The sequence below is a fragment of the Onychomys torridus genome, chromosome 20 (genome assembly GCF_903995425.1).
Source record: "Onychomys torridus chromosome 20, mOncTor1.1, whole genome shotgun sequence".
Classification (NCBI taxonomy): domain Eukaryota; kingdom Metazoa; phylum Chordata; class Mammalia; order Rodentia; family Cricetidae; genus Onychomys; species Onychomys torridus.
The window spans coordinates 13,190,697-13,212,663 of NC_050462.1; the positions used below are offsets into that span (position 1 = coordinate 13,190,697).

At 42.4% G+C, this 21,967-nt stretch overlaps 1 protein-coding gene across 1 annotated transcript in view; it reads right to left on the minus strand.

The window, feature by feature from the left end:
* The window catches only part of Cfap54 (cilia and flagella associated protein 54), a 286,067-nt gene that overhangs the window by 85,284 nt on the left and 178,816 nt on the right, over positions 1-21,967 (minus strand). Inside the window, exons 50-57 of the mRNA XM_036170056.1 lie at positions 20,920-20,999; positions 19,356-19,525; positions 8,990-9,092; positions 7,659-7,806; positions 6,314-6,471; positions 5,982-6,158; positions 5,757-5,883; positions 114-269 (exon numbers count right to left, since the gene is read on the minus strand). Of these exons, the coding sequence (XP_036025949.1) occupies positions 114-269; positions 5,757-5,883; positions 5,982-6,158; positions 6,314-6,471; positions 7,659-7,806; positions 8,990-9,092; positions 19,356-19,525; positions 20,920-20,999 (1,119 nt within the window). The remainder of the gene's footprint in view (positions 1-113; positions 270-5,756; positions 5,884-5,981; positions 6,159-6,313; positions 6,472-7,658; positions 7,807-8,989; positions 9,093-19,355; positions 19,526-20,919; positions 21,000-21,967) is intronic.

Genomic DNA, 21,967 nt, shown 5'->3' on the forward strand with positions numbered 1-21,967 from the left:
GTCATTGCCAAGCTCTCTGTAAAGTCTATGGTTTTTACAGTCAAGAAGTTGGTTATTAATAACTTCACAGCTCCACACGCTTCATCATGGTTCTGGTGCCCAGTACAACTCACCTTTCTGAAAGAGAATCTCAGCTTCCACCTCATACTCCTCCGCTGCTGTCGCCTGGCAGAGCTTCAGGGCCATCTCAAAGAGGTGAAGAGCAGGCAACCACTTAGCGATGTCCTTCTTCTTGGTGTTAGAATACACCTGCTTGGACAACGTGTGTCCTAAAAGCAAAACAGTTGGGCAGAGGCAAAACAATTCCGTCTTCAATGTCTGAAGCAACTGCTAAGACAATGGACTGCTCCCACAGCAATGTTGTGGGTCTTCATAGTCCTAGTAGCCAGGAATGTTTTAAAGAGCCACATAGCCGATACATCAGTGAACTACAACAATAATTTGAGCTTTGATAAATCTCCAATGTTAATCTTATTTTTAAAATCAACAGCAGTCTCCAAGTGTCTCTAGTTCTCAGTTTTTCATGGTGCTTCTGGAACAACCTCCATGTTCTTTGCTTTTAATATTTACTTATTTGTTTTACATCCCAACCACAGTTTCCTCTCCCTCCTCTCCTCCTAGTCCCTCTCCCACCTTCCTTTTGCACCCACCAAGCACCCCTCCTTCATTTCTATTCAGAAAAAAGGGCAGGCCTCCCATGGATATCAACAAAGCATGGCATATCAAGTTTCAGTAAGACTAGGTACCTCTTCTTCTATTAAGGCTGGGCAAAGCAACCCAGTATGAGCAATAGGATCCCAAAAGCAAGCAAAAGAGTCAGAGACTGTTCTATGTTCTTAAGAAGAGGCTGTTAGCAGGAGAAACATCTAGAAGTTGTATATTGTTCACTATTAATAAATTTGTATATGTTAATAGGCAATACTTTTCTATTAAATGCACTGATTACTCATTATGTAATATTTCCTCATAACTGGATAAGAAAGCTCTTTACAGGCAAGGGCTACATGCCATACTCTTTAGGAGCTCTCATTTTTAATGACTGCATGGAAGGATTATTGAATGGAAGAAACACTGTTCTATATGGCATCAAAGACTGACATTTATCAAAAAATATTTCCTACATATGAGTACTAGATATAAATGAGAAAAAAAAGAATACTGAGACATAAGATGTGCTAAATGTTTCCTACACGCCAGGCACCATCTCATGGACTCCACATGAATGGCTACTATGATGCACAACTCTGAGTGGGCAACATTATGCTCATTTGACAGAAGACACAGCAATGGCTCAAAGCTGTAAGTAACTTGCCCAAGGTCACATGGCCATGCTTTGAACCTAAAGCAGCCTGGCCTCATGGCCCACACCCTAAACTAGTAGTAGTGTGGTGATGGAACTGTTGATTAACCAAGAATAGACACATCAAGACAAGTAGCTAAAACAGCATGAGGCTGGTCACAGGAAAGAAACTGTAGGGAACTGTGGGAGCAGAATAGAGATCTGGTCTGTCCGGATCTTGGGAAGGCCTTGGAAGGCTACCCAGACAGCATGGTTGTCTAGTAGGTCAGTGGGTGCCAAACTTGCCCACTTCTGTTTCATAAAGATAACCTTAAACATGCTATTTCCTATCAGAGGCTCTCGCAAAGGATAAAAAGCATAAGTAGCCAAATTCCTGTGATGCAATCGATACTATAAGGAGAAACTGTCAGGACAGCTGGCTGCAGGAGCTTTTGTGCTTTGTATATTGAAACATTCCTTTTCCCAGTAAACACCAGCTCTGAAGAAGAAAAAAAAAAGTGTTGTGAAACTGACATTGTTTTGACAGAAAGGAGGCTTGTGGTTTTGTTTTTAAAGGCTGTATTTAATATAATACAGCAGGAAGCAAGCTGTTCAGCTTCACATGCGTCTACCAAGAAGCAACAGTATTGTCATTGAGTGGTGACAGATCTTCAAGATTAGTAAGCCAGAAGAGCCGAGAGTGGATTTGAGTTTGCACAATCTGTGCTTTGAGCTCCCACAGAACTCAAATGTCCGAATAATATGGCAAACTGTGGGCTAAAAAATCTAGGGGAGAAGTAGCTTGAGTGTGCTCACTGACTAAGCTGCAAGGAGTCTGAGGGCCTGGCTAGTTGGGCTAACTCCATCAGAGAGGAGACTTACAAGGTAGAGGGATGTATGTAGTGAAGTTCATGTGCCAGTGATGATACTGAGGATGGATCAAAGGAGGAGAAGAGAGATAAGGGGAAGATTCTGGAGAGATGGTACCTGGGTGTACGCTTGCTGGCCTCCCTTTGCCAAGTCCAGCCCTACTACTGACTCTCTTGGCTGAGCAGTTTCTAGTAGAAGAGGCAGGAGGGTCCTAGAAGGTGATGGATTACAACAGAGGGAGCTGCCACCAGCTTTCTGTTCTCTGGGCAAACAAGACCCTGAGAAACAGAGGCAGGAAGGCTTGTGTCAAAGATCAGAGATGGTACCCTAAAGAGAGCCTAAAGCGATGTTTGCAAGTCCCAGAGAAGGGTAGCTGTGGTTAGTTGCCTCCTGGGTTTGCCAAGAGGGATCTGACAATGGCCTGAGTCCTCTGAACTCCTGAGCTCAAAAATGCTGGCTGGCCATGGTTATTTCCCTTGGTGACTCAATGGGGAATTGAGAGTCTTCAAAGTTGATATAGAGTCAAGTCACACAGACAGAACTTGCCCCCCTGACCATCAAGGGCACACTGTTACAGCTAGACCTGGAGAATAATAAATAAGCAAAGAAGAATAACCCAGGAAAGAAGAGCCAGCAGCCATCAAGAGGAATATCAAATGTGGCTTCTAGAAGAGAGAGCATGAGTAAAAGAAAATAGATTGAGGATAGAGTAACAGAATTGCATACATACATACATACATACATACATACATACATACATACATACATATGAGCCTACATAGAAATACAGGTTATCAACTAATTTCAAGAGGAGGGTTAATGCCAAAAATATTAAGAAGACGAATTAGATTAATCTTACAGCATCAATTATAAAAATGATAGAATTATAAGGGAAAAATGATAGACTTTCCAGCCAAAGCCAAATGTTATCAACACCTGTAGTGTTGACTATGGTCCCAGCACTGAGCCAGGCATTTTTTCTTATTTAATCTTCTGTGAGGGGAGCACCATGACTATTCCCTGCATGTTTATCCTCTCTCCCACTCATCTGTTGAAACACTGCCCCCCAATAATAATGGTATCTCTATAGAGAGGTTAAGACTTTCCCTGGTGATTATGAAAGCCAAGCCCTTGTGGTTGGGCTGCATGACCTATGTAACAGCCTGGAGGAGCCAGTTTACCCCCCCCCATAACATAATGACCAGTTGAGGCACCAGCTGTGATGCAGATGTGCTCTCACTGGACATTAAATCTTGACTTTGGTCTTCAACTGTCCAGAAATGAGAGTAATAGATTTCTACTGTCTAAAAATTATCTAATCTAGGGTAACTTAGAGCAAGTGAGTTAAGATAGCCTTGGTTCTGAAATGAGAGAACTACAAGGAGGCTAAATGACACTCTTGAGATTTTCACATAGGTATCCAGCCCCCAAGAAGTAACAGAGGAAGATAATGGGCAATGATTAATCAAGGAAAAAAAAAAAAAAAACCTTCCCCAGACTTGAGAAACTTGCCTACAGATGCCAAGGGCTCAACTGATTTCTAGGTAGAGAAAGAGGAGACATGTACCAAGACATGTACCCAGACATGCTTTGGTGAATTTCCTGAACTACAGAGACAAAAGAAATCTAACAAGATTTGGGGAGGAAAGGACAGATTTCTTGCCAAAAGAAAATAAAAATTAGACTAACACTACATTTGAAACATTGTGAGTAGGAATAATGGAATGCATCTACCAAACCCCAGAGAAAAGACTCCCACCTCCGCAAGACACTTATGATGGACTGATATGGTATATCAGTCACCTGTCATGGTGAAAAAGGGTATTTGTGAAAAACAAGGCTTCAGAGAGCATCATCTGGATTTTAACTGGGGAAAGTATGGTGGGTGGGGATTTAATCAACAACCACACAGAAGGACAGAGACTGGGAAACAAGAAACAGATGTGAAGAATACAAGGAAGAGGGAGGTACCAATAGCTTCTCAGTGGTAGGAGGTCTGCTATCAGATGTTACAAGTTATAAATACAATGTCTCAAAGAGAAAGAAGAGGAAATAGTTTCAAGGACAAAAATCTCTGTTATATAGCCTGGACCACATCACAGGAAGCCTTTTATGCCACAGTAAATAGAGAACATGAACATAAGAGATGATCTATGGAAATAGAAGACTTCATGGTAATTAAGAAACCAGAGAGAGAGGAGAGAAGCTGGGGGTACACAGAGCCTGGGGATCTGCAAGTTGAGAGAGACGAGTGCCAAGAAGATGCAGGTGATGCAGATATTACCAGGTACTGGGTGGCCCATACAGGCAAGACCAGTAAAGAACACTTTGGAGCTATAATTGAGCCTGGTCAATCAACAGTGATTTCTCTCATCTAAATCTAGAATAAAGTGGAACAAGGTGTTAATGGGAGTCAAGGGAGGAAGAACAGAGGGAATGAAATCCGTCCTTTTTAAGAGTCCAGATGACTATGTGTAAGAAGGGTATAAGGTGCTGACAGATGGGTGATTGTTTTGTATGTGTATGTCTGTTTGGATTCCTATTGATTAATATTTAAACGTTAACACAATGAAGGTCAAAAGGAAAAGGCAATCTCAGCAATCAGAGTGTAGACAATCTAGAGGAGAGAGGTGGCCACTCTGAAGCCAGGACCCTAGGAGGCAGACACCCCCCCACACACACACACACACACACAGAGCCAGAGCAAAGCCAAGAGGCTGGCATTTGGGGGAAAGAGAGGCTGTTCCCCTGGCACAGAGGTCAGGACAGGTCAACTGGATTAGTAGCCAGGCAGATTAGAGAGGTTTCCCAAAGGGGCTAGCCTCCAGAGAGCAGTAGACCTGTACACCTTTCTTTATACTGCCTGAAACAACCACAGCATCTGGCGTTCAAACTGTCCTTAGCAGAAGAGACATTGCCTAACATGCATCATGGTAAGACATTGGAACTATGTCTTCAAGCAAGACACCTTGATTCGTAAAAATACAAAGACTTTGACAATTCCCCCATTTACAGGATGAAGATTTATTTCTTAAAGTGATACAAGTTATTAGAGCTTCGGGAAAAAGCATGCCATTATCATCAGCACAATAAGATAATGTTTTTTTCATGGGTATTGTTTTTAGAGGCACAGGTACTTAACAGCATCAGTGATAACCAGAAGATATAATACACTGTTCTATACTGCTCTCAAAAATCATTCTTAATTTTACATAACTATAAAATAACTGGTTGTAATTTAGAGAACAAAAATGTGGTATATTATTTAGGAATGCACTCATACTTTTCGTCTCTATGATTTTTTTTTCAATAAAGCAGACTGTGAAAATAATCTTGCTACAAAGTTTGAATAGCTGGATAAAATGTAATAGTCCAAAGTAAATAGTTTCACATATTGTAACTACTGTAATCGACCACATAACTTGATTTGCACATGAAGATCATCCTTATACACAGAGTCTAGCACATGGTGATTGGCCAAAACCTATTTAAGCATGCAGAGCCTAGGCATTCCTAATACTGACCCTTCAAGTTATGAGAGCCTGCTGGAAAAATAGTTAAAAACCCCTACACTACTCTAGGAAGGTAGATGTTTAAATGTTCTTACCAATTCTCAGTTTTATTTTGGCCAGTAACATGACATGAGGAAGGTAGATATTTTTCAAAGGCTGTAGTGGATTTGCATAGTCAGCACGTGAAAGAGGGAATTCAATTGTCTCTCCAAAAGTTAGCATCTAGAAAGAAACAGTGGGGCGAGTGTCGTGGTGAGGGAGAAGAAACAAGTCAGAAAAGTCCATTGCCAAGTTGGCGGCCATCGACAAACATTCCCTACCTGTGCAATAAGAATGCTGTGAGCTTGATTCAGGAAAATTAACGTGCCCTCTTTTGAAGATGCTTGCTTGAATTTCTCAGCTTTTGTTAAGTCGTCCATTAGGACAAGGCTTCTCACCAGGGTTAACCAAGATCGAGGAGAAAGGAACTCATTGCCTTCCAGCAAATGGATTATTTCCTATTGAGAGAAAGTGATTCTGTTTGTTTCCTAGTTCACTGATGAGCTGTGGCCATGGTGCTAGGTGCTCATTCATCAGGGTTGAGAATCCCATCCTTTTGATCCAACTAGGATCTTCCCTAAATACACATATGTATCCACACTGTCTCCTTTACCTGAAGATTTCTTATGATGTCTGCCTTTAAGTGCTTTTCCTGAAGCCCCAGGATCACGGCTTGCATCAGGAACTCTGCCAGGAGCTCTGGGTCATCCACACTCTTTGCCTCCATGCACACTTCATTGATGAGGCTGAGATAATCTGTCATGTCATTCTCTAATGCAGACAAGTGAGATCATCAAGATGCATGAGAAAACAAGAAGTATATGTGTATAATGTCCCCAGTGATCAAGAGTAAGAGGACATTCAAATGGAAAATGAATGGATAACATGAAACACAGAAGGGGGCGTCTTATAATTTGGGTGAAGTACTTTAGTACAATGCTATAAAAGTAATGTTATTACATGAAATGATTCACTTTGGGAGGTAGATAGTGACATGCAAATAAGTACACAACTAGACAGCTCTCAGTCACTGTGGGTGCCACTGTTTATACATGCCAAGGTATTATCTAAGACTATAATTCTGTTTTTAATTAAGAATTTTTTTTATTCATTTTACATGCCAATCACAGATCCCCTTCTTCCCTCCTCCTGCCCCTCCCTCCAGCCTTCCCCCCCCCCTACAACCCATCCCTCATTCCCTCCTACAAGAAGGAAAGACCTCCCATGGGGAGTCAGCAGAGCCTGGTACATTCAGTTGAGGCAGGTCCAATCCCCTCCCCCTGCCTGAAGGCTGTGTGAGGTGTCCCACCTTAGGTAGTGAGGTAGTGGGCTCCAAAAAGCCAGCTCATGCACCAAGGATAGATCCTGATCTTACTGCGGGGGGGCGGGGGGACACTCTTAAGCAGGTCAAGCTACACAATTGTCTCACTTATGCAGAAGGCCTAGCCCAGTCCCACGGAGGCTCCACAGCCGTTAGTCTAAAGTCATGAGTTCCCACTAGTTTGGTTTGGTTGTAAGACTGCAATTTCTATCCCCTTCAGTCTGGCAAGGAGTCCATCAAGGAGGTAAGTTACCTCCAACTTCCGGAGAGAAAAAGGAAGTACAGAGCTATGGGAAACTGAATGGAGAAAGACTTGGTAAGGAGGAGGCAGGTCAGCATTGGGACCCTGTGTTGGTGGCTTGTCAGCTCTATGCTTAGACACTTTCCCGAGACCTGGGCAGACATATTTTGCAATCTCTTTGTATTTTTTTTTTTAAAGTTAAATCGGTAATATATGTGCCACTTGCTCTGGTACAGAGGACTGTGACTAATCACTATTTTTGTTTAACAACCTGTATTTTAAATTCTGGAAAAAGAGCAAGCTAGAAGATTGTGGGCATTATCATAGACATATCCCAGTAAAATCCTGTTCCCCGTGTCAAATGAACCACACTGAAAACGTTAGTTGAGAAAGTACCTTTCATGACCCCAACACCGTGAATCTGTGTGACGAAGGCAGTTACAAGCATCAAGCGGCACCTCAGCCAAAGGTGAATGTTGAAGTATTCCCGGGCATTCAGGGAAATCGGGTCTAAAAACTCGCTATCGTCTTTGCTTTCTATGGTCTAAACAGTGTTAAGATGACGAGGTTAGCTTCCCATTGCAGAAGGCCAGCATTCTAAGCCAGAGCTAAGCATGTGCTAAAGAGAAGCACCCAATAGAATTTCACAGTATCGCATTTTAAATTAAGAAGTTATTCTTGAACATTCTAGAAAACATAAGATACATGCCAAAGAAACAAGTAAAATCACCCTCAATTCCACAACTCTCTGTTAACATATTATACCGCATTTTGGCCTGTCTTTTCTCCCCATACCCCTACTCAAAAATAGCTTTGCATGGGACTAGAGATGTCCAGAGGTTCGGAACCCTTGCTGTTCTAGCAGAAGCCCTGGGTTCAGTTCCCAGCATCTCCATGGCAGCTCACAACCATCTATAACTTCAGCTGGATCCAATGACATCATCTGCCCTCTGTTGGCCCTGTGCACACACAGTGCACTTGTATGCAAACAAAACACTCATACACATAAACTAAAAATTTTAATTAGTAAAACAGTTTTGCAACATTGGATTTTTTTTTGTTTTTAATTATATGATCAGTAGTTTCTATGTCATCAAAAACCTTCCCTTAAGGGATGAAAATGGTAAATGCAGTGCTGGGTATCTTTTTTGGACCATTGGTTCACTGGCTATGAGTGATTTTATTAGAAATGCCTAAAATCACAAGCAAGCTTCTATATAATAAATATTTTTATGAGGACTCCTAGGCGATTTTACGCTAAAAAGTATGTGGTCTCGCTCAGCCCAGTGACAAGCTTGTGATGACATTAGACTTTCTGTATGGAAAAGGCTAAGTCTGGGGAACTCTAACTAGGAAAGAATGAGTGTCCTTCCTGCCATGTCCAGGTAATAAACCCAAGAATGAAAGCAAGAGGGGGTCTTGGGAAACCATTCTGCTAGTGAGGTCATATCAAGACTCACCACAATTACACATCTCAATGGACTCTTGGTGATGACTGTATCCACCCTCAGGACCTCACAAATGAGATCACAAAACTTTTGAAAAGAATTTAAGGGTCTCTCTCAATAAAGAGCATAAATGGGACTTCAACACAGGCCCTGATTTCCCTGTTACTTCAACTTTACCATGTCGCTTCATCCAAATAGCTGATCAATTTCTTACTGTGCCCTTGGTTACACTATAGGTCTGGTGCTACGTGTATTGCAAGGAGTTCAATTCATACGTACAGAAGTTCCTGGGGAGGTGGGGCTGTCCGTGTCCTCAGGCATTCTCTTCTTAAAAATCTTTGAATCCTGGAGAAGCTGGAGTGTGGAATACACTATAGCGGCCCTGAAATGAGGGAAGGTTTTGACCGTTCCTCAGGACAACATTTGCATGCTATTTCGTAAGTCTCTACTTCCTATGAAAACTTTGACACCCCCAGCCACCCTCGAAAGGTCATTGGGTGTCCCCATACCCCCCCCCCAACAGCACTGAACCATTGCAGGCCACGCCTTTACTCGCCACACCATTTAAACACAGCACGGAGTTCTAAACCCACATTCTAGGACAGTCACCGAGGAACATGAAAAAACTCCAAAGTCCTTTTCAAGAAAAAGAAATGGATCAAAGCACAAAGGGGCGAATGTTTCCGTGGGTCTGAAACACATTAGAGGCGAACCCCCCACTTCTGCCCCCTGCAGGCAAATTTACTCCTCTCCAAGTCCTCGGGCATCACCATTGCTCTGGCTCTTCAAAGGGCACTTCCTTTCATCAAGTTCTGTCAGTGTGACCCACAACAGTCCACTGTCTGAGACCTCCCCACGCCTCTACCCCATCTACCTCTCTGTCTAGGTCATTGCTGCCTCCAGGGTGGAGGACCAGCGTAGGTACCTGGTTCGTCTCCTACCCTTGTCCTCACCCACAACAGCTACAGCAAACTCCTCAAGTGTGACTGGGATGGCTCCCACCAGAGATCCCCCTGGACTCTAGTAGAAATACTTCCTTCTTTGGGTTGGTTCCCAAGGATTCTGGTCTAGCACACGGTTGGCTTCACCAGTGTTCATGGATGCTCATAAAATAAACCTAGGTTTGTCCAGAGGTTTTCTCTGTATTTTTTGCCATGAGGCTCAATTTCCAGACTATATTTTAAGAACATTTTTGTTGTTTGGCAAACATATTGCATTAGTAGGTTGAAAACTGTGTTAACGCTATCCATGGAGCCAGAATGTTGCCCTTTCTTCCCATAATTTACATTTTTAGAAAAACAGGTGACCGGCTGTTTACCACCTGCCCAATGCCGTATCGTGTTATTTTGGGGAATTACGTCATTCACTACAACCCCACATGCACACTATGAGTTCAAGGTAGGTGCTATTACTGACTCAATTTATGGAGTAGGAAACTGACACACGGAAATATTAAGTTGTCACACAGCTACAAAAAAAAGAGGTGTCGGTGCGAATCCAGACAACAGGTTCTTGAACTTTCAGTTCCCTCTCTCTCCCTCTCTCTCTCTCCCTCCTTCTTTCCTCCTGTTTCCCTCTCCCTCTCTCCTTGTTCTAACCAGTTTGATATCGTTGTTCACGCCACGGTGTTATTTATGAACATTACTGCTGTGATACTGCTGATTACACTTGTCATCAACATCCAACGTCCGCTTGATCCAGCCCAAGCTTTTCCTCTTGCATTCCACTTGGCATATTAACATCACACATCGGGTGTTTCTTCTTTACTTTACCATTACCTTTCCATTCACCAACATGGCTGGCTTGTTTTTGCAATGCAGGTCACACTATGGTCTTGTTCTTGTTTCTTTGAGTGGCATACTTCAGTTCTCCCAAGAAAACCATCCAACACCCCTCTCCTTGTGGGACATGGTGACCCTTCTGCTGTTCCTTGCCTTCTCAGTTCTCTCTGAGGGCTTCCACGTCATTCCACAAGCCTGGCTCATCAGCCAAGACATCTGGGTCCAGCAGTGGGCACAAAAAGCAGCTAATTGGATCAAATAAATCTATCGTGTAGGCTGAAAGAGATGGGCTGGGCTGGGGGCTCCTGAGGCACACAACCTCTGTCTCTCCCTGCTCTGCTAAATCAATGAGAAAGTTGCCTCTTTTGTTTAAGTTGCTTCAAGCTGAGATTCTGTCATTTGCCGAAGGCAACACTAACTGATACACTCAATCTCAACAATTTTAAATTTTTGTCAAAATGTGTTTATATTATTATTATTATTATTATTATTATTATTATTATTATTATCATTACTACTATTACTACTACTACTACTACCACCTCATCAGATTTTCCTAGAATTGGTTCTAACACTTGCACTCAGTTATACTCACATTAATATTTGGCTTGAGTGCAAACCCACTGCCATCCCACTAGCCATTTCAGCAGAATGACAGCACCTCCCTCCCTGGGTTTATAAGATTTCTCTCTCATCCACTACGTTATTTCTTCAGATGCATCCTTGGGGCACCTGCCCAGGACCTTAGTTGATGAACCCCTTCTGCAATAAGCAATTTTCAGAGTAGGAGACTCAGTTTTTCTTTCTTCTTCCTCTGCGGCTCCCTGCTGGGAGGGGCCTGTATTCAGACTTTCCATTTTCATCGACGGGTATCTTTTGAAAATAGATTTCCCCGAATCTAATTGTTAACCATAGTCTTTAGTACTTTGCTAAGGCCATTGTGCCTTTCTGCGTCTTTATGAATCCTTTCAGCGAGAAACTGAAAGGAGATTGCAGATGAAGAGCACCTGGTGCTTTCGCAAAGGACCATGCCATACCCAGTATGCACAAGGGCTAACTCCAGTTCCAGGGGATCCGATGCCCTCTTTCAGCCTCTGCTGGTATTGCATGCACAGGTTCATACATATACACACAGGGAAAACACTCTTACACATAAGGAGCCCAACTACCAGGAACTAGCTGATGGAATGGACAGCCATACCACAGGCGTTACTTCACTTTTACAAGGGGGTAGAGACTTTTCAGGTGTTTGTGGACTAGTTACAGTTACCTCTTTTTGAAAGAAGGGTATGTGAATTGCACCTTTTGTCAATAGGATCTTTTAATGCATGTTTTCCAGTGGCTGTAAGTAAGAATGGCACGACCAACTTATTATAAGTACAGTTTGTGGCTACAAGCTGCTTTATTTTCTGGTGCTGAGGTCACACCCAGGCTTTGCACACTCCAGGCTGGTGCTCTGCCACTGGGCAGCAGCTACCCCCCTAACCCTGGTTGCAAGCATTTCTTGCACACACGAAAATTAAAATATTTTACAGATTAAATCAGTTGACATTTTTTTCTTAGAACTCAATTCCAATTTGATAACTTTTTAGAGCTTCAATGATTTAATTATGTTTTCTTCTGTTGTTAGTGAAAGCTTTTAAATTCATCTTGTGTAGCCTAATTTTCAGGAATTTGCAGGCAGGGGGAAAGAGTTCAAAGCCCACCTGTGTCATGTTTGAGCTGTATGATCTTGGGAAATGCAATTATCAATCTCTTTATAGAATGAAAATGGTAACAGTCTGACCACGTTAAAATGAATGATTTTGATGATTAAATTAGGAACCATTTGTTCAAAACTACATGCTGGGTATCTATTTTGTGTCAGGAAGAAATCTAGGAGCTATGGATACAGCAGTAAACAATACAAACCAACCCCCCCCCCACTGCCCACCAGGAAACATTGTGCTACAGTGGCATATGTTTAGCAAACACGTGCTAGCTATTGGCATCATCAGTTTATCAATTTGGCAAGAGAAACAGTAGAGGCCAGATTTATTTTTACTAAATTGTTAAGCAGCTCTCCAATCTTTTAGCAATTATTGAATATTAAGCTCCTAAAAGTTGGCTGGGTCATGAAAACATCTGCAACATTGTCATCTGTTTACGTTCTAAGGTGATGTTTGTGGCTAACGGTACTGCCTTTTGTTTAAAATAAAAGGAAACAAACAAGAAGAGCAATGCGCCTGACTGGGCCTCAGTTTACCTGCAGTTACACCGCAGTCCCTCGCTCCATCTCCCACCCTCAAGGCTACACATGTCTAGGGCACCCTGCTGCTACTGGGTGGCTTCACAGGCTGGCACTTCACAACCACCAGCTCACCCTGGAAGGAGAAGAAGAAAGTAGTGACCATTCCATGGGTTCTCCTTTAAAGAGATATGACTTCTGAGGTTTGGAATACTGATAACAAAGAAACTGTATAAAACATAGGGCCTGCCACATGTCATAACCCACTCGGTACTGTTTAGTTGCTCAGTTTGTTTTCTGTTGCCATAACAAAATACCTGCAGCTGGGAATAAAAGTACATTCAGGCCATTGGTCTAGAGCAGTGGTTCTCAGCCTGTGGGCGGCGACCCTTTGGGGCGTGGGTCTCATATCAGATATTTACATGATTCACAACAATAGCAAAATTATAGTTATGAAGTAACAGTGAAATAGTTTTATGGGGGGGGGGGTCACCACAACATGAGGAACTGTGCCAAAGGGTGTAACACAAATTTTAAATAGTCTTATAGTAAAAAAAACCCAGAGCCTGATATTGGGGTAAATGCTGAAAGATCAGAGAGACAAAGGAACAAGCCATAGCCACCACCTCTTACCTCATCAACTCCTCAGCCTGAAAAGGCTTTCTTGCTGAAAGGGGTTCCTCCTCTGAAAAAGCCTTTAGTTCCTGTCTCCTCACACTTCATATACCTTTCTCCGCCCAGCCATCACTTTCTGGGATTAAAGGCGTGTGAGTCCCAAGTACTGGGATTAAAGGCGTGTGCCACCACCTACTTTTGTTTTCTGTTTTCTCTCCTAGACTGAGTCAGTCCCATGTAGTCCAGGGTGACTTTGAACTCACAGAGATCCAGATGGATCTCTGCCTCCCAGGCGCTAGGATTAAAGGTGTGTGCCCCCACTGCCTGGCCTCTATGTTCACTCTAGTGGTTTGTTCTGTCCTCTGATCTTCAGGTACATTTTATTAGGGTACACAATACATCACCACAAAAGGGTCTCAGCATTTGGAAGGTTGAGAACCACTCTTCCCTTGGTGGGGTCATCAACCCATCAAGGGAAGTGAGGACTCCTGCTGCATTATAACATAGCAAAATATCACAATGCAAGACAAAGCAAGAGCTTGCACCTGCTTGGGCTTGTTTCTTACAAAGCCACTAACACCTGCTTTAGGACTCTACTTGTTGCCCCATCTAATGCTAATTATCTTTCAAAGGAGCTTGTTTTGGTGACTTTCCTGTCGCTGTGGTAGAAAATACCTTGACAAAAAAGCCACTTCAGGACAGACAGGCTTTATTCTGGTTTATGGTTGGAGAGGCATACATGGGTGGGGCAAGCACGGCAGCAGAGACAGAAAACTGGCTGATCACATTTTCATCCACACAGAGTAGGCAAAGAGATCAAACAGTAAGTGGGGTAACGATCTAAGACTTCAAAGCCCACCCCCAGTGACACACTTCCTCCAGCAAGATTCTACCCCCTAAAGGTCCCATAATCCCCCCAGAGGATACCACCAACTAAAGACCAAGTGTCCACACACGAGGGGACATTTTTCACTCACGCCCCCACAGAGAGACACTGTGAGCATCCACCTCACAGGGTAGGTTACCATCTCCAGGGACTACATTTAAGCATCAGCAACTGCACAATGGAGAATTTCGAGTTCTTCCACTGCACTAGCCAGAGAAGTCCAGAAATATGAGCCAGGCTAAAGTCTCGAATCCCAAGAGGTTTCATTTTTTTTGTCAGAAAATCAAAAGGCTTGGATGCTTTCTCATTTAGGCCACAAATTAAAAACAAAGCAAAACAAAAACAAACATGGGCTTAAACAACATAAAAAGGACAGGTTCTGAAAGAGAGTCCAGAAGGAGAAATTCAGTGTGGAAAGCTTTGATCCCATTTATTTCTTATTAACATTCATGACAAAAATGGTCAGTTTAGTCTCATAAAATCCATGCAGCTTGCTCTACCTGTCACCCCAGGGGAAGCGCCTTTCAATTTCCTTGACACATAATTTTATTAGAAGTATCAGGAAATGTCAGGCTAACCATCATTTGGAAAGGGATTGTCCGACACTCTCAGCAGTGGCCCCAACAGAAGCCTGTCAGGGAGTCAAAAAGGAAAACTCACTCATCTTGACAATAACCTTCCCAAAATGAAGACTCTGCTCCGCAGATGCAAGAGCACCAAAGGTCCTTCAGGTTTCACCCCCCCCCCCAGGGGTCACATTCATGGATTTAAAACAGGAGCGTTCTGATATACTGGCAGAGTTGGCGTACGTCGACCATACATCCACCTAGTCTTCAAGTTAGCGCTCTGTTATGACAGCCCTTTCCTGGGCATCTCACAATTTCTCGTTCCCATTCCTTTCTCATTAAAAAAAAAAAAAGTCACTCATCAGTCACATCCTCTGTACCAAAAGAGAATAGAATGTCTAAGGACAGGTAAGGAATGAAGGTAATGACCAAAAGTGTAAGCGTGCGTGCGTGCGTGCAGGCGTGCGTGCGTGTGTTCTAGGTCTGCGGTTACTCTCAGAGACAGAGTTTGAGGAAAAGAGCACTACTGGCAATCATATAGTAAACGTTTCTTCACCCTTCAAACTCTGGCAGGGAAATCATTTGTGATTAGTAATAACAGTCTAAGCCTAATCCTGTAATTAATACAGTTTCCAAAGCTACCAATAAGCCGCAGCATAAAGCTGGCCATAAATGTACTATCACTCTAAACTACCACAGCTCACATTCAATCTCAACACCACTATCCACCCCTAAAACTAAAAATGTAAAACTATTGGGCCCACAAAAGAGTGCCATCAACATTTAAGATATCAGAGATTGGGCTATTTAATATTGATTTCATTTAGGTTAAAAAATAATTATTACATATTAACAGAAACAATACATTTTACACACAAAACATGAATGCAGAGGCTGCCATGGCTTTATTTACCTGTTGTCCTAATAAAGGAAAACCCATTTCTCTCCCTGCTGGTACATCAGTCTATTTGTCCCATTTTACTTTTGATTAAACTAAAGAAGATTAAGCCTCACACGAGGAGACTTTTTTCTTTTCTTCTGGGGTCTACATATGTGTGTGGTGTATGTGTGAATATATGTTTGTGAATATACATGTGTGTGTGCACATGCACACCTGCACACATGCATGTGGAGGTCAAAGGTCAATGTCTTGTGTCTTCCTCTAGTATTTTTAACCTTATTGAGACAAGTTCTTTTCGATGAACATGGCTCTCATTGACTGGCTAGGCTGACTGAGCAGCAAGCTCTGGGGATCCTCCTATCTCTGCTCCCTCCCACTCCCACACTAGGTTACAGGTGCATACCACCAGGTTTTTTAACCTAGGTGCCAGAGATCATTGCTCAGGTCTTCACGCTTGTTCAGCAAGCACTCTGCCCACTGAGCCATTGCCCAGGCCCCCAATTGGCCTCTCCAGATAGCTACAAACATTTTCCTTTGATAGTTTCTTAAATGTTTGCAGCCATATAGAATCCTGTAGCACACTCTGATGAAGGTTTCCTACATTGAAACCTATTACTCTGCTGGACTCAAGAAGCTTTTGAAATACTGAGCACTAGTCATCAGGAAAATGAGTTATGTAAATACATCAATTATTGAAATACTTCATTATATACGTCAACAATATTTCTATGAATATTACCACTCATATAACCAAACTCTCATGTTCATGTGACAAATAAATATTCTCCAAATTTCAGATGTTCCTTTGAAAGTTCAAATTCTATCACAGGGAACAGATACTACCAGCTCTGTTCCTACAAGTAACATAATCGTTTTCAAGAAAATGTCTGCCAAATATCCCAAGTTGAACAGCTACAGTCTGTCAGTTGTTTTTTTTCAAATAAAGATGGTCTTCCACGAAAAGAGCATCTTGTTCAGCTCTCGATTCTCTCACCCATGTGTTCCTTTGAAAGACAGCCATCAGCACTGGTACACTGCAGAAACACCCAGACAAACAGCCCACTGAAGATCCCACCAGCCTGGGAAGGGCCACACTGTAGGGTAGACAGTCCAAATGCCACAGCATCTACTTCTTCATCAAAGGCAATATTCAATGAAGTTGGCTTTAATCTCTCTCTCTCTCTCTCTCTCTCTCTCTCTCTCTCTCTCTCTCTCTCTCTTCTCTTCTCTTCTCTTCTCTTCTCTTCTCTTCTCTTCTTCTCTTCTTCCACCATGCAGGTCCCAGGGATTGAACTTGGGTCATAGGGCTTGACAGAAATTGATCTTACCCTCTGAGTCATCTTTTCCAGACTCCAGCTGGCTTTTGCTTTTGTTTTTAATTGCACATGAGCAATATTAAAGTCCATAATGTCATAGTTTTTTCCCATTTCATGATTCATGCTGAGGGGTCAGAAGTTTTAGAGTTGTTTGGGCAGCATCGATGCATAATACGGTGAGTCAGGTGATCACATCTTAGTTCTAATAGAGTATTTCAGTCTTCAGACCCCCACCTTCAAAGGTCTCAGACGTTACCAGTCACCTGCATTCCCTGAGAACCACTGCTCCACAGAGAGCTTATAGATTTTTATGACTGCTTAGAAATGGAAAAATTACCCCTCATTCTGTCTCTAGAATACAATCCATATACAATGTACATAAGCCAATGTGTGAATCTGCTGAGTATATCACTAGGCCTTCTAGAGAGAATGTGGTAGGTCACTGGAAAGCTTGGCTATGTCTCGAGAAAATGAGGAAAGGAGCTGGTTTGTTTTAGTTTTATGGTACTTGCTGGATGATGGAATTTGGGTAAGGGTTCCTATACACAGGTCATGAATCTAAACATCCTACCAGCACCAGAGTGGCATAACTGATCCTTGTTACCTGCTCACACAGGTGCTGGGTACAAGAAGGGGAGTGGTAGGACCCAAAGGCTGTCAGCAGTGAGCATAAAAATTGACCCATACTCTCTGTTACAACACATAACTTTTTATCTCTTTAAATGATAGGACTTAAATCCTGAGCTTCAGACATGATACATACACAGTCTACCACTCAACTGTATCAAGCCATAGTACATCATCTTCAAACAACTCCTTCTCTTCCCTCAAGCCCAATGTCTCTACTCCTGATGGTCTCCTGGAGTTTATGGTTTCAGACATGGTATGCAGCTGACTCACTTATGGTTGAAGTGTATTAGCAGCCTGCTTATCATCTGCTAGAAGATACACTTCCTGACCAGAGGGTTTTCATCAGTACTGCTATGCATTTTGTACAGGCTACACACACTGACCTGTGCTTAGCATAGTGTCAATGCTCCAAACTATTTTCAGTGAACGATACAAGTATATGTATTAGTCAACAAACCACTAGTGAATGTGTCCGAGGACTTCATGACACAGATGTGTTTATCACCAGTGGCATGGAAACCCACTGGAAGACTATTTCTGTGACTGTAAAGAGTTCTCTGTACTGGTGCTATTGTATACATGGCCGTGAGCATGTGGATAAGGGTGACTTTGCATCATCAGTGTGTGGTCGTGAGACAGCTAGTGAAAGAATCAATGACCGAGGTGAATTAAAAGCTCTGATGCACTGCATTACATAATCAGCTTCTCACACAGTCCAGCCCTCACCAGGGTCTCACACAGTCCCACCCTCAACAGGTCAGGTGATGCTACTTTTTTAAACCCAGATCTTCTTTGTCTTTTTAATTTTGTGTGTGTGTGTGTGTGTGTGTGTGTGTGTGTGTGTGTGATGTACAGCAGTGGCTGAAGAAGACTGAAGAGGCCAGAAGAGGGCACTGGATTCCCCAGAGCTGGATTACAGGTAGTCACCCCATCTGGATGCTCCCGAAGAATATTCTTAACTGCTGAACAATCTCTCAAGCCCCCTTTTCATATTTTTCTCTGGTGCTTAAGAAAAAATAATACTCCAAAGGCTTTATGTGTTTAAAAAAAACTATAAAAATTGAATTTCTTGTTAAAAAATAACCTAAATTCAAGCACCATTAACGTGTTCATTTTATATATTAAACATCCTACCTAGTGTGTTTAATAAAGGAATTTCTTTATGGAAAACTGATGTGTTCTATGTAAAAATGAATTTTAAAACCCTGTACACCCCTATAGATCTAGGACTCTCCAAAACTTATAAGATGTGAATATCCAACACATGAGAATGAACAACTTCCCATTGCCACCAAATGATAGGGAACTGGGACTTTTGGGGTAAGTGGGTAAGGAGAGTGAGGGGTGATGGAGATAAGGGGAGTGGGGGGATGAGGGGCGAGGGATGAGAAGATGAGGGGATGAGGGATGAGAGAAAGAGGGGGTGAGGGGTGAGAGGATGAGGGGGGATGAAGGGATGAGGCGTGAGAGGATGAGGGGGGATGAAGGGATGAGGTGTGAGAGGATGAGGGGGGATGAAGGGATGAGGTGTGAGAGAATGAGGGGGGATGAAGGGATGAGGTGTGAGAGGATGAGGGGGGATGAAGGGATGAGGCGTGAGAGGATGAGGGGGGATGAAGGGATGAGGCGTGAGAGGATGAGAGGGTAAGGGATAAGAGGAAGGGGGTAAGGGGTCAAAGGATGAGGGGATTAGGTAGTGCTCCTCTTCTTCCAGGAGACTCACCCGTACGCTGCCCGGTGTCTCTGTAGGGCGATTGCTGCCAGCTGCAGTCTGGCCTCCACCATGGTCTCCAGCTCCCCAACAGAGCATTGACAGAGGGGCTTGTGACATTGATGCTCTATCTCAGACACCAGGCAGTTGAGCCTGTCTTCAGCCTCACTCAGTAAAAGTGACTAAAGAAAGAGCACCACAGGGTCACACAAATTCAGAGACAGAGCCTCACTCTTGACAAAAGAGCTGCAGCTCATGACTGAATACTGTGTATATGGTGTGTCTATTTTCTCTGTAAGGCACATCACAAACACAAGACGCCACTGCTGTGGAACAAACTTTGTTCACTGCAAATGTGTATTATTCTCATTGGTTAACGAAAAAGCGGACTGGCCAATAGCTGGACAGGTAGAGGATGGGTAGGACAGCCAAGTTGAGAGGATGCTGGGAAGAAGAGGGGTGGAGTCTGGGGAGTCTCAAGCAGATGCAGAGAGAAGCAAGATGACCGTGCTGTGTTGAAAGAAGGTACCACCACATGGCAGAGGGTAGATAAGAAATATGGGTCAATTTAAAATGTAAGAGTTAGCTAGTAACCAACCTGTGTTATCGACTGATCATTTATAATTAATAAGAAGTCTCCATGTCAGTTATTTGGGAGCTGACAGGTGGGACAGAAAAATCCACCTACACATCATCATAATATTCTGCATGAGGGACATTTTATATCACAAAACTCATTGACAACAGAAATACAGTAAGAGGATATAGCACATGTTTGGGGATTACTAATGCAAAAAATATAAAGCTCAAATATTTTAAGCATTGACATGGCATTCCAAAAAGCAACAGATACTGAAGTATTTAGATGTTTAGATTGGGGATGCTCAAGCAGTGATGTCTATCCAAATATTCCCAAATCCCCCAGAATCTGAAGATTCTGGTAAGAGTCACTCTGCCAGGACCCGAGAAGTGCAGAAGGTCCTGGCAGTCTGAGAGAGGGAGGAAACAAAGCATCAGTGAAGAAACTCTTCCACATGGTCAGTCACATGCATACTGGGTACACATATATTTTTATGATCAAAGATTTTTGACATACTGAGCACATCCACAAATGATTATAAAAGTGTGGGTGTCAAGAGTGTGCTTTCTGCAGTTACAAGTAAATGTTAGCAAATGGGCTAATTAGCAGACAGAATCCATAATGAAGGCAGACTGTATTCCAAGTTAAATTCTGATTACTTAATTGGTAATATGGAGGTTATGAGATTTTATGATATACAATCAATTGTAAACAGAACCAATATGGCAGAAGACACTCTCTCTGTAGCCCAGGCTGGTCTCAAACTTACAGAGATCTACCTGCCTCTTCCTCCTGAGTGCTGGGATTAAAGGCCTGGCAACCTTCATTGTGTTTTGTTTTGTTTTTTATGAAACACGGTGTAGTAAAAAATGATTAACAGCTACATCATAGAAATACGAGAATTAAAACACCATGCAAAATACCTATTTTGTAGTAAGCATTTTTGATAAATAATTTACCATGATTTGAAAAAAAAAAAGAAACATTCAGGCTTACCTTTATCATGCTAAGAGTGTACTCATCTCTAAATCTTGAAAGCTGACAGTGTGAGTTTTCATTATCTTTTGGAAAAAAATCTAAAGACATGAGATTATTTAGAAATATCAAGGATCAATGAATAGTTTAAATAGTACTTATATTTGTTAAAAATCTATCATTCATGAGATACATAAATAAATACAATTAAACAAAATCAACAATGAACATTAGAAACTCATATGTGGATCGACATTCCCTAAATATACCTCAGAATGCTGATGCTTATTCTTGCAACAAATCAGACAGCACTGGAAAGATCCTTTTCATGCTGAATGATGTGACTCAGGTTATTAATTTCTGATATAAAATTGTGGTTCTTCTCCTGGTCTTTCATAAATTTCTAACATTTCAAATAAACAACAACAACAACAACAAAACATCCTTGGAAGCTGTCTTAATTAGGGTTTCATAGCTGTGAAGAGACACCATGACCACAGCAAATCTTATAAAGAAAAACATTTAACTGGGGCTGGCTTACATTTTTAGAGCTTTAGTCCATTATCAACATGGTGGGAAGCAGGTAAACATGGTGCTGGAGAAGGAGCTGAGAGTTCTACATCTAGATCCAAAGGCAGCTGAAGGAGACTACTACACTGGTGTGGCTGGAGCATATGAAATGTGAAAGCCTGCATCCACAATGAGACACTTCCTTCAACAAAACCACACCTACTCCAATAAGGCCACACCTCCTAACAGTGCCACTCCTGTGGGCCAAGAATTCAAACACATAGTCTGTGGGGACCATTCCTTCAAACCACAGCAGGAGCATTGGTTCTTATTGATATATAGAAGCCCTTGCTATAATAGCAGAAAGTGGGACCATCTGGAACAGCAAGTCTATTCAAGCAATGTAGTTAAGTAGCTCCCAAATACCTGATCTCCAATCTAAAGTCTGCCCTTATTCTGAAGCAGGATTTAGTTAAAAGTCTTTGGTTGTATCAGCCAACCAGATGCATAATCTCAAGTCCCTACACATTGCTACAGAAACATTATCTACCTACAAATT